We start from the raw sequence: 12,648 nt of genomic DNA on the forward strand, positions 1-12,648 counted from the left end.
TCAGGGACTTCCTTATGCTCATACTTCTTTTCCTTATAAGATAAGATAACTCTAGCCATTACATGTGTCTCTACTGATCTCTCTCGCCTCATTCACTGTTCCAACTGTAATGTTGTACAAATCTTTTGTTTGCCGAATTGAATCCTTTGTCGAAAAATTGCAGGATATTAGACTCGTACAAAGAGATTATGTACCGTATTTTCTCGCATATAACACACGCGTTATACATGGTTTTTACAAACCGCGCATAACCTTGCGCGTTATACGCGAGCGCGTTGTACAAAATTTTTTTTACATAGTTCCCCCCCCGACGTCCGATTCACCCCCCCCGCAGGACCGCTCGCACGCACTCCCACCCGCACCCCCACCCTGAAGGACCGCTCGCACCCCCACAGCCTCCCGAATCCCCCCATCATGTAGAAGCTCCTACCGGTGTCCTGCTGCTTCCTCTTGGCGGTCCCGGCCCTTCTGTGAGCCCTGCGCCTGCGCTGCTTCCTCTTCCGGCGGTTCGCCCTTTCTCTAACGTCAAGCCCTCTTGCCCCGCCGACTCCCCGACACGATCGGCGCAAGAGGGAGCTCAAGCCCTCTTGCCCCAGCCAACCGCGGCACCCCCGACACGATCGGGGCAAGAGGGAGCTCAAGCCCTCTTGCCCCCCCCCCGACACGATCGGGGCAAAAGGGAGCCCAAGCCCTCTTGCCCCGCCGACTCCCCAACTCCCCGACAATATCGGGCCAGGAGGGAGCCCAAACCCTCCTGGCCACGGCGACCCCCTACCCCCACCCCGCATTACATTACGGGTAGGAGGGATCCCAGGCCCTCCTGCCCTCGACGCAAACCCCCCTCCCCCCAATGACCGCCCCCCCCAAGAACCTCCAACCGCCCCCCCAGCCGACCCGCGACCCCCCTGGCCGACCCCCACAACACCCCCACCCCCCTTCCCCATACCTTTGTGTAGTTGGCCGGACAGACGGGAGCCAAATCCGTCTGTCCGGCAGACAGCCAACGACGGAATGAGGCCGGATTGGCCCATCCGTCCCAAAGCTCCGCCTACTGGTGGGGCCTAAGGCGCCTGGGCCAATCAGAATAGGCCCGGGAGCCTTAGGTCCCTCCTGGGGGCAGGGCCTTGGGCACATGGTCGGGTTGGGCCCATGTGCCTCAGGCCCCGCCCCCAGAAGGGACCTAAAGCTCCCGGGCCTATTCTGATTAGCCCAGGTGCCTTAGGCCCCACCAGTAGGCGGAGCTTTGGGACGGATGGGCCAATCCGGCCTCATTCCGTCGTTGGCTGCCGGGTTTGGCTCCCGTCTGTCCGGCCAACTACACAAAGGTACGGGGAGGGGGGGTGGGGGTGTCGTGCGGGTCGGCCAGGGGGGTCGCGGGTCGGCTGGGGGGCGGTCGGAGGTTCTTGGGGGGGGCGGTCATTGGTGGGAGGGGTGTTTGCGTCGAGGGCAGGAGGGCCTGGGATCCCTCCTGCCCGTAATGTAGTGCGGGGTGGGGGTAGGGGGGTCGCCGTGGCCAGGAGGGTTTGGGCTCCCTCCTGGCCCGATATTGTCGGGGAGTTGGGGAGTCGGCGGGGCAAGAGGGCTTGGGCTCCCTTTTGCCCCGATCGTGTCGGGGGTGCCACGGTTGGCTGGGGCAAGAGGGCTTGAGCTCCCTCTTGCCCCGATCGTGTCGGGGAGTCGGGGGGGCAAGAGGGCTTGACGTTAGAGAAAGGGCGAACCGCTGGAAGAGGAAGCAGCGCAGGCGCAGGGCTCACGGAAGGGCCGGGACCGCCAAGAGAAAGCAGCAGGACACCGGTAGGAGCTTCTACATGATGGGGGGGGTCGGGAGGCTGTGGGGGTGCGAGCGGTCCTTCAGGGTGGGGGTGCGGGTGCGAGTGCGTGCGAGCGGTCCTTCGGGGTGGGGGTGCGAGCAGTCCTGCGGGGGGGTGAATCGGACGTCGGAGGGGGCATCAGGCTTTCAGGGTGGGGACAGGACTTCAATGGGAGAGGAGAGTCGGGGCGGGCAAAAGGAGAGTCGGGGTGGCCAGAGGAGAGTCGGGGGGCGATGGTAGAGTCGGGCAGCATGCGCGGTATACGGGTGTGCGCGGTATATAAAAATTCTGTACATACATGTGTGTTTTCCGCGCGCTATACCCGTGTGCGCGTTTTACACGGGTGCGCGTTATCTACGTGAAAATACAGTACTTACCCCGGTAAGCTCTTTTCCAGTAGATAGGTGAGACACTCTAGACCAGTGTTTTTCAACCTTTTTACACCAGTGGACCGGCAGAAATAAAAGAATTATTTTGTGGACTGGCAAACTACTAGGACTAAAATTTTAAAACCCCGTTTCCGCCCCATCTCCGCGATCTCAGTCCCCGCAAATCATCTGATCCCATCCATACAAGCCTGTTATGATTTTATATTGAATGTATTTTATTAAAGTATAAAAAGAAACAATATTCTGTACAATTGTCATTTTATAAATACAAATAATACAGAGCAAGGATCAACAAAACCCCTGTCTCCCCTCCCCTTCACATATATCCCCTCTACTATCAAGAAAACTGAACAAGCCAAATTATTAAAGAATGCTACATAGAAATATCATGCTAACAGAATACTGCAGTCACACAAGACAGGCATAGTGCTAGGGGAATGCAACTAGGGCAATTGCCCCCTGGTCAGAGAGCACCCTAAGCCAGCTGGAAGCTAAAGAAGCACTGCCTGGGCTTTGCAGTCCACAGTTATGTCTAACACAGCTCTAGCAGGATATATATTTCAAATCTAATATATTCTAATCACAAAATAGAAATAAACATTTTTTTTTTACCTTTTGTCATCTCTGGCTTCTGCTTTCATCTTCTTTTCACTCTCTTCCCTCCAGCGTCTGTCCTCTCTGTCTCTTCAATCCAGCATCTGCCCCTTCCATCCACTGTCTGCCCTCTCCCCCTTCCATATGGTATCTGTCTTCTTTCTATGCCCCTCTCCCCTTTCCATCCAGCCTGTGCCCCCCTCTCTCCTTTTTACATGATTCATTCCAGCTTCACTGCTCTCTTCATTTTTATCTCTCCTATACCAGATCTAGCATCGTTGTCCCTCTCTGCTTATTTCTCTGCTGACCCCTTCCCATCATCAATTTCTCTACTTTCTCATGCCTTTCTCTCCCCTTCCCCTCCTCTAATCTCCCTGCCAGTAACTCTCTTCCCTTCCTCCCCTCCCAGCAGCATCTCTCCTTCTCCCTCTCCAGTAGCAGCTGTCCCTTTTTTTTCCCTTGCCCAGCAGCTTCCCAGATTCCTTTCCCTCCTCCCTCTCCAGTAGCAGCTGACCCTTTTTTTCCCTTGCCCAGCAGCTTCCCAGATTCCTTTCCCTCCTCCCTCTCCAGTAGCAGCTGTCCCTTTTTCCCCTTGTCCAGCAGCTTCCCAGATTCCTTTCCCTCCTCCCTTCCCAGCAGCAACTCTCCTTCTCCCTCTCCAGTAGCAGCTGTCCCTTTTTTTTCCCCTTGCCCAGCAGCTTCCCAGACTCCAATAGTGGCTTTCTCCCCTCCCAGCAACTCTTCTTACTTCCCAGCGCAGCAATTCAGGAAGGCAGCCTCGGGTCCTTTGTTGGGTCGCGCCGCCTCTGAGGAAAGAGGAAGTTGCATCATCAGAGGCATCCACGACTCAGCAAAAGCCCCAAAGCTGCTTTCGTGAATCGCTGCGCTGGGAAGTAAAGGAGAGCTGCAGAGGGGAGAAAGCCACTGTTGGAGGCTTCCCATGATCTCTCCTGCCCAGCGCGGACCAGCTAAAAATATCTCGACCTCGCCGGCCCTGAGCGGACCGGCAGAAATTTCCTGCGGACCAGCATCGGTCCACAGACCGGCGGTTGAAGAACAGTGCTCTAGACCATAGGGTTATTTCCCCATACTTGCATGAGCTGCAGAAGAAATCAACTTCAGATTTTTCACTCTGCCTCTGTATCACTTCATTGAACAGTCTAGCACCATCTAGCTGTCAGTACCCAAGCACCGAGGCACCCACATATGTGAAGTAGAGGTACCTGTAAGAACAGGCAACAGAAAGTGTTTTGCTGAAAGGAAAAAAACAGCTAGGGTGGACTTGCAGTGTTGGCCCATACAACTGAGGCCCTAAAGGCTGAGTCCTGCCTAGAAGTTACATCCACTTTGCAAAACGCACCCAACGTGGGAAGAAAAGACCACATTTCAGCCCCACAAAGCTCCTCAGGAGGAACAGAGCTAGCTTCGGATCATAAAGAAGCCACACACCTGGAAGAAAGTGCCTTGACGGAAACAAGGGAAAGAAGGCTGATGAAATGGCCCTATGGAACCACTGGAATTCATGGCCTCAGAAGGGGAGTCCCCCCCCTGCCACAATGAATGAGTCAGCACACATAAAGAGTCAGAGATATGAGACACCATTGTGATTTCCAAAGAACACAGGAAAACCCTGCGCATGACCAGTTTCCAACACAGACGTCCCAAGTCAAGGAAACTGTTGGCAGAAAAAGCAGGCAAACACACTGCTTGCACAACAGGGTTTCCCCCCCCTAACTCTTGACCTGCCGAGCAGATATCCAGCTCCAGAGGCAAAAAGTCACCCTCAGATGACTTAAAGTCGCTTGACTCAGGCTGCGGAGTGTCCGCCACCAGTCAGAGCAAAAATCCAGCCATGCCAGGCCCCAAAATTGCTAGAGGCCATCCACTGGGCTGGCTGAGCATCTGATCACCTGCTTCAGTGGGGAGGGGGGAAGAAGCTCAGACAGTCGATACAGCCCCCCCCCAGCTGCGCCATGCGGCACAAAGACGCTAAAAAGTGCAAAATTTGTGTAATCCTTGCATGAATTCACATGAGGAGCCCCTGAGGACTCCATCCCATCAGTTTTCCTGGCAAAAATTCAAATTTTGAAGAAGCAGGGAGAAGCTGAAATAAAGATTGCTAAAAATCCAAGATGGCTGCTGGCACCGAATTTGCACCAAAATGTATTAAAAAACACACTTCCTGAAATTTTAAAAAATGGAGATTTTAGGATTTTTCAGGTGGAGGAAGACAGAGGAACACTTGAAATCACAGAAAAACCCTCTCAAATTAACTTGAAAATCATCGTTGGAGCCTGCTTCCAGCCTTTTCAATGGCCGGTTCAGAATTCACTGCCACAATGCTGGGAAGGTTTTCTCCAAACTGATCTTCGGGCTGCCGGTCAGACTCCACTGTCTGACAATGCCGCCACCTCTGCGGACCACCGGATGCGCACCAGGACGGGCGGAGGCACGAAAACACAGCCTGCATGCTGTGGAATACCGCCGAGCCCCCTAAGTGTGCCAAACAGTCTGCGCTTGACCCCCCGCTTAACAAGAAGTGAGACTAAGTCAGGGATGGCCCTGAGCTCCAAGGAAGACTATGCAGACTGGCTAACAAGTACCCTGAAGGGATCGGCCTATCAGCTACAGACCGGTCTGCGAATTCTAAAGCAGGCAGAGCATCAAATCCACTGGAAACAAGAGAATAACCATGAAAACAACGGAACTACATCAAATTAAAAACAATAAAATGAGAATAGCAGAACACACACTGCTGCAGTCACGCGTGCAGAAGAAAAGACTGCTAGAGGGCACTAGACCAATGTTCTTCAACCACCGGTCCACAGAAATTTCCTGCCGATCCACAGGGCCGGCACGTACATCAGGCCCAGAACAGTGTTCTTCAACCGCCAGTCTACGATGCGCTCAGTGCGGCATTATCTTCTAGCCGGCTCCCTCTTCCTCACTGTTTATGCTGCCCCCGATGTTATCTTCAGGCCAGCTCCCTCTTCCTTACTGATGCAGTGCACAAAGCTAAGGGCAGCGGTTCCTACGTGTATCCTGCGCCTGAACCAGAAGCCTTCTTGCTGACGTCGCAATGTCAGAGGGAAGGCTTCCAGATGAGGTGCAGGACATGCAAGGAGCCACTGCCCGTAGCTTTGTGCACTGCATCAGTGAGGAAGAGGGAGCTGGCCTGAAGATAACATCGGGGGCAGCATAAAATGGTCAGGCAGGAGCAGGCCAGAAGGTAAGGCATAGCATAGAGGGAGGGAGACAACAAAGGTAGGGGGGGAATTATTTTATTTTTGAATTTAGTGATTGAATTATGTCAATTTTGAGAATTTACATCTGCTGTCAGTGTGCTTTGTGTAGTTTAATTTTGTGGTTAATCATTATGTGTTGTTAATAAGATTATATTGTGTGTATCTAAGAAAAATGAATGGAAAAAAATAATGTTACAATTAGTACTATTATGGGGTCTGGGTCTGGGGTACAGATGGGCGGGGTCTGGCCCACGACATAGCCCAGTGTTCTTCAACCGCCGGTCCGCAGACCGATGCCGGTCCACAAAATAATTCTTTTATTTCTACCGGTGTAAAACGGTTGAAGAACACTGCGCTAGACTGTTCAGTGAAGTGATACAGAGGCAGAGTGAAAAATCAGGAGTGGATTTCTTCTGCAGCTCATACGAGTATGGGGAAATAATCCTAGGGTCTAGAATGTCTCACCTATTGCACTGGAAAGTATAGTATATTAATGGTGAGTTATTTAAAATTGCTAAGGAAGTAGGGAACCCCAAACTAATAGACAGGACCTTAAGATTGTTTGGTATATTTTAGAACTGACAGAGGAAAAGTGGTACCTTAAAGATTAACTAGTTTATTGGGGCACAAGCTTTGAATCCACTTCATCAGATTCATGAAATGAAGTACAATTTTGTGCTATTATTTGGTGTTTATTTCTCAATGAAAAGCAAATACTTTGTTGTTTAGGGTTATTAACCTTGGTAACAAATTTCCTTCTTTCCCTGGCCAAAACAGTAATTCTTATGAAAAGAATCCCCTTTCATAAGCTGCAAAACACATCTCACTTACTTGTTCTGGGGCTGTCCCGGCCATCACTGTCTTCTGACTCCTCGTCACTGTCCTCCAGTTCCTCCTCACTGTCTTCTGGCTCCTCCTCACTGTCCTCTGACTCCTCCTCACTGTCCTCTGGCATTGCCACCTGTTTTATCCACAGTGATGTGTCAGGGTTGAAAACAAGATCACCTAATAATCATACAAAGAGAAGAGGATGGCACATATTAGTGTCCCTGTGCAGCACTTATTCTTAATGGTAAAAAATATGATCACGTTACTCCTTTTCTGATCAAATCTCACTGGTTTCCCATTAATCATCGCATCACTTTTAAAATTTTATTACTAGTATTCAAAACCCTTGTTACTAATAAACCCCAATTTATCAATAAAGCACTTATTCCTTACAGTACATCGCGTTCCCTTCGGTCCTCTAATCAAAAACAGTGGTTCCCTCCCTGAAAATTACTGGAACTTGATGACAAGATATGTTCTTGGTGATGGCTCCACAACTTTGGAACACTACCTCAGCAACTAAGAGAGGAAAATAATTTGAGTCATTTTAAAAGTAATTTAAAAAGCTTTCTTTTTAAAGACGCTTTTAATCTATAAATTATGTTCAAAAATTTTACATTACCCTCCAGGTTTTCACCTTCCCCCTCCTAATGTTTTTTTTCCATTTATGGTTCCCTTCTGTACCCTAAAAATATTGAATTGTAGTTCTGCCCTTCTTTTACCTTGTGTTTCGGTAAGTCTGTATGTCTGTTGGTCCTAACTATTGTTTTAAAATTTTTAAACATTAAGTTAAAATAAATGTTATTTTTTTCTATGTTGTATCTCGCTTAGCAAAAATAAAATTAAGCGACTCATCAAATTAAAATAAAACTTGAAACTTGAAAACATGACATTAAATAACTGCTTTACAGAGAGTTGCAGGTCTCTCTTTAGAGGCCAGTTTGTATGAATACTTCTCCCTCTAGTTTTGACTGATGAAGACAATCAAATTTCTACAATTCAAAATGATCACTTATGTCCTGTAAAATCAGACCAAGAGCCATAGGAAGCTTAGGTAGGGTAAGTTTACATCAAACAAAAATCAAACATTGATTTGGAAAAATTCAGCCTCTTGATTCAAAAAGAATACGCAGCATTTTCCTCCAGCCAAGTGGAAGAAAAAGTTTTTTCTTACCTGATAATTTCCTTTCCTTCTATACTAGTGCAGACATATGGGTTATGCCCCCCTCCCCTCCAGCAGATTGGTGGAGACATTGAAAAGTAAGACACTCCTAATATCATCATGCTGTGCAGTGGTGCAGCCTTAGAACTTGCCAGTAAAAGTGCATGTCAAAGCAGAACAATGCAAAGAAGAAAAACACACTCATGCAAAGAAGAAAAACAATCTAAACACCACCCCACCTGCCTCACTCTTTAGGCACATGGAGCAAATATAACAACTAACTTAAAAGGGAAGTAATGTCAGTACCAGAGAAGAATACCTCTTGCAGCCAAAGTATTCCTGGACAGGAACAACACTGGAATAACAGAACTCAAGGAAAAGAAATTATCAGGTATGATCAAATTTCTCCTTCCTTAGTATCCATACATATAGGAATTTCTCAAGCTTCCTTCAACCAGGCACAAGCCAGTCATTAGAAGGGTGAAATGATTCTTTAATCTTCTGGCCAGCTCACTCTGCAACATTAACATGATCTCCGATTTGGGCAAATTTAATAAAAAGTCAAATTATACTCACTTGTGTTGGATGCTGGCATATGTTTTTTTCTGTAACCAACATAAGGTTCATCCTCTTGTTTAATCCTCAGTGCCATGCTAGAATTCACAGGTAATTTGCCTGATATCAGATTGGAACAAATATTTTGAAGTCAATTTCTTTCAGTTTTTGCACTGACAAACTATTTTAAACCAATACCATGCTGCCCCAAATATTCAATCTTTTTCAGTATTTCTGTTTGCTTGTTTATGTCCAACAACTATTTTCAGTGGGGAATGGGAACTAAAGGGCTGTCACATGCACATTGTTCTGTCAGCTGGACTATGCAAGCTACTGCCCATCCGGATGACCCTTCCCTATTCAGTTAGAAAACTATTTGAAAGACATCATATGGAGTACTTTGTCTAATTCTGGATAAGTCCATAGGTGATTATTGAGATGGTTTGGGGAAATACACTATTATTCCTAGGATAAGCAGCATAAAATCAGTTTAACTACTTGGGACCTGGGTTGGCCACTGTTGGAAACAGAATACTGGGCTTGATGGACCTTCAGTCTGTCCCAGTATGGCAATTCTTATGTTCTTAAGTTTTACAATAGATAGAATAAACCAGAGGTAAACTATGATTGCAGAGCAGAAATTATGTCATAGGCCCTATAAAGTGTTTTATTGAGCAAGTATAAATACAATGGAGAGGAGGGAAGGTTGGAATTATGATAGAGATATTTTGATAACTCAAAGGCCACATTCTTGTAGAAAGAATGTTGTAGAACATGATAGGAGACTAAAAAGAATAGAATTAAGAATTAACAGGAAAATATTTCTTCAGAGAGTGTGGTTGAGGTGGGGCTCAGCCTCGCACACTTCTCAATTAACTTTGAGGTCCTTTTCATTTTCCCTCCACCCTCAACCAACATTTCTATAATTAAACTCAATGATTATCAGCAGCACCCCACCACTCCTCCCAAAAGAATCCTGTAAAACACATACTTGGCCTAAGAATTAAACATTGTTATATTGACATACATGCATACATGAGGGCAAATTCCCAAATTCATGTGCCTGGGTAAATGGGCTATCTGAAAATTGCCCAACCTCCTCCCTGCAGGTAAAAGTACATCCCTAAGGTTTGACAGAAACAGTTCTGCCACCTCCATCTCCCCAGAAGCTGTCTGCCTAATGATAGCCAAATATATGGTATTTAAATATAAATTCATCTGAGTATAAACCAATATATCATTTTTACCCTCCCTCCCCTTTTTCAGGAAAAAATGGTAACTTGAATACAAACTGAGTGTTTATATTCTACCATTTCTCCCCTACATCCCCTAGTCATTCCTACCTATCCACCCTCCCTCCCACACTGGCAGTTCCCCCGCCGTCAGCCTTTCCCCCAGACCCGGCAAGTTCCTTGCCATCAGAACATCCCTCCCCTCCACTCCATCACAAAGAGGCATGGCCCACTCACCCCTTCCCAGAACCAGCGGTAAGACCCCCAGGCCTACTGTGCTTCCCTAGTGGTCAAGTGTGCTTGACCTAGTGGTCAAGTGGTTGGAGTAGGAGCAATTCTCTTGACTCTGAAAGTGTCTGCTGAGACTCCCAGTGGCAGCCTCATAAGACTGAGCCTTGCGAGACTGCTGCTGTATGTCTTGGCAGACATTTCCAATACCAAAAGAGCACAGGCAGGAACGAGTGAGAATCGCTATTGCCCCAACACCCCGCTAGACCACCAGGGAAGCATGGTAGGCCTGGGAGTCCTACCACTGGGTCTGGGAAGGGGCGGGCAGTGTCTCTTCGATGCGGGATAAAGAGGGAGGGAGGGGTAAGCTGATGGCAGGGAAACTGTCAGTTCTAGGTAGATAAGAAGGGATACTATTGGGTGGTAGACTCTAATATAAACCGAGACCCTCGTTTTTGGGCTCAAAAATGTTGGTTTAAATTTGAGTATATACGGTAACCTTGCCCTAAGTGTAAACAAAACAGTAACAGAATTAAAGAAAGCATAAGATACACATGGAGGATGATTAGTCATAAAGTAGTTTAGATAAAACTGGAGGTCAAGTGGAATCTACTTTATTTCAACAACAGAAGAAACCAAGCAGACTAAATGGATTTTATGGGCCTTGACAGAAAGGGATTATAAGGCCCATAAAGTCATCCTCACTGTCCTTTCTGCCATCATGTTATTTCTAGAACAGAAGTTAAACTTTTTTTCTTGTAGGATTTTTCCTTATTCATAACACCTTATAACCCCAAACATAAGAATTATGAGGTGTTTCCAGTTCATCACGGATGGCCTGAGCCTGACCTGGTTTTGCTCTTTGCACCCTTTGGACGTAGTCCCAATTTATTTGAGAACAGCAACATGCTAGTCCAAACAGGCAATGGAGAAAAACAGAACCAGCTACAAAAAAGCATCCTTGAAATGAACATATCTTTCTATCTAAGAAGAGAGCTACATTGCAAGTTTCCTTTCTTTCTGGATTTCTATTCCAATCTTCCTATCATCAGTGATCATCATTTCAGAACACTTCCTCTTATCTTCTGACAGCTGTGGTTCTTCTATTTTTAGAAGACAGCAAGGAAATTGACAGTGTTTTCAAAACTATTGCAGAAAGTATATGAAAAAAGAAGAAACATAAAAGTGTGTATGTCATCTATCTAAATAATGAAAATCTGATTTGAAAAATTTACTCTTGAAAAGTATTTTGCTGTTGTAACCTTTGGATTCAGTTAAAAATATTGTGACTTCCTGCTTCTTCTCACTATTGCTGGTGTTTTATGTTCTTTTGTATTTTTTCCACATCTTATCAAACTAAGTTTTTGCTCAAAGCAACTTAAAACAGAACTAAAAAATATTTTGCAGAAAATGCATTTCATAAAATACATGTTGCATGACCCAAGAAAGGTAAGACATTGCAAGGAGTCTTATAAAGAATGTTTTACTTGCTAGACTTTAATGGAGAGCAGAAGAATCCATCAAGAATGAGATGTTTGCTCTGGTCAGTTTCAAGAGGCATAATTATCAAGTTGAGGAGCTCAAGCAATTTTTCATAGAGGGTCTTCTGCATCTTCCTTTACTTCTACAGTGCTTAAAGGGCGTGTGGCAGAGTCCAGTCCAGACTCACTGCACACTTGCACTCAAACTAGAGAATGACATGGGGGGAAAAAACTGTCCCCATCCTGAGGCAGCAAGCGTGCTCAGTCCCTGTCCCTGCCCCACCCCCACAAGCTCGGTCCCCATCCCTGCCCTGTCCCTGCAAACCGTCTGATCCCATCCGCAAAATCCTCAAATAGTTATGATTTTATATTGAACTTATTTTATTAAAGTATAAAAAGAAACAATATTCTGTTCAATTGTCATTTTATAAACACATTAATACAGAGCAAGGATCAACAGAACCTCTGTCTCTCCTCCTCTCCCCTTCACAAATATCCCCTCCACTATCGAGAAAACTGAATAAGCCAAATTACTACACAATGCTACACAGAAAAATGAAGCTAACTGAATAGTGTATTCACACATGACAGAAATAGTGTTAGGTGAGTGCAATTAGGGTAACTGCCCCTGGTCAGAGAGAGCCCTAAGCCAGCTGGAAGCTAAAGAAGCATGGCCTGGGCTTTGTGGTCCCCAGTTATGTCTAACAACAGCTTTAGCAGGATACATATTTCAAATATGATATATTCTAATCACAAAATAGAAAATAAGATTTTTTTTTTCTACCTTTTGTTGTCTCGTCATTTTATTCTTCTAATCATATTGGTCTCAGGTGCTGGTCTCTGTTTTCTTTTGTCTTCTCTTAACTCACTTGCCAGGGTCTCCTGACCATTTGACATTTCTTCTTTCTCCATGTTCACCATCCATCTTCTATCTCTGTGCATGTATTGTTCCCCATATTCAGCATCTCCCGTCTCTATATTTTCCTATACGTCCCTTTCTAGTATTTCTCCTGTGTCTGCCTCCCTGCCTTCATCATCTCACATTCTACGATCCCCTCCCCCTGTGTACAGTATCACTCCTCTATATCCTTATGCCACCCCTGTCCAGCATCTTTCTTCTGTG

General features: G+C 46.3%; 1 protein-coding gene across 6 annotated transcripts in view; it reads right to left on the reverse strand.

Annotated features, from left to right (window-relative positions):
* Positions 1-12,648, reverse strand: part of LOC117361054 (zinc finger protein 436-like) — a 74,764-nt gene that overhangs the window by 33,248 nt on the left and 28,868 nt on the right. For all 6 annotated transcript variants that reach the window (XM_033945862.1, XM_033945861.1, XM_033945865.1 and 3 more), the window contains 2 exons: positions 8,606-8,704; positions 6,871-7,044 (listed from right to left, as the gene is read on the reverse strand). In XM_033945862.1, the coding sequence (XP_033801753.1) occupies positions 6,871-7,044; positions 8,606-8,681 (250 nt within the window). In that variant the 5' untranslated portion in view covers positions 8,682-8,704. The remainder of the gene's footprint in view (positions 1-6,870; positions 7,045-8,605; positions 8,705-12,648) is intronic.

The sequence above is a fragment of the Geotrypetes seraphini genome, chromosome 5 (genome assembly GCF_902459505.1).
Source record: "Geotrypetes seraphini chromosome 5, aGeoSer1.1, whole genome shotgun sequence".
Taxonomy (NCBI): Eukaryota; Metazoa; Chordata; class Amphibia; order Gymnophiona; family Dermophiidae; genus Geotrypetes; species Geotrypetes seraphini.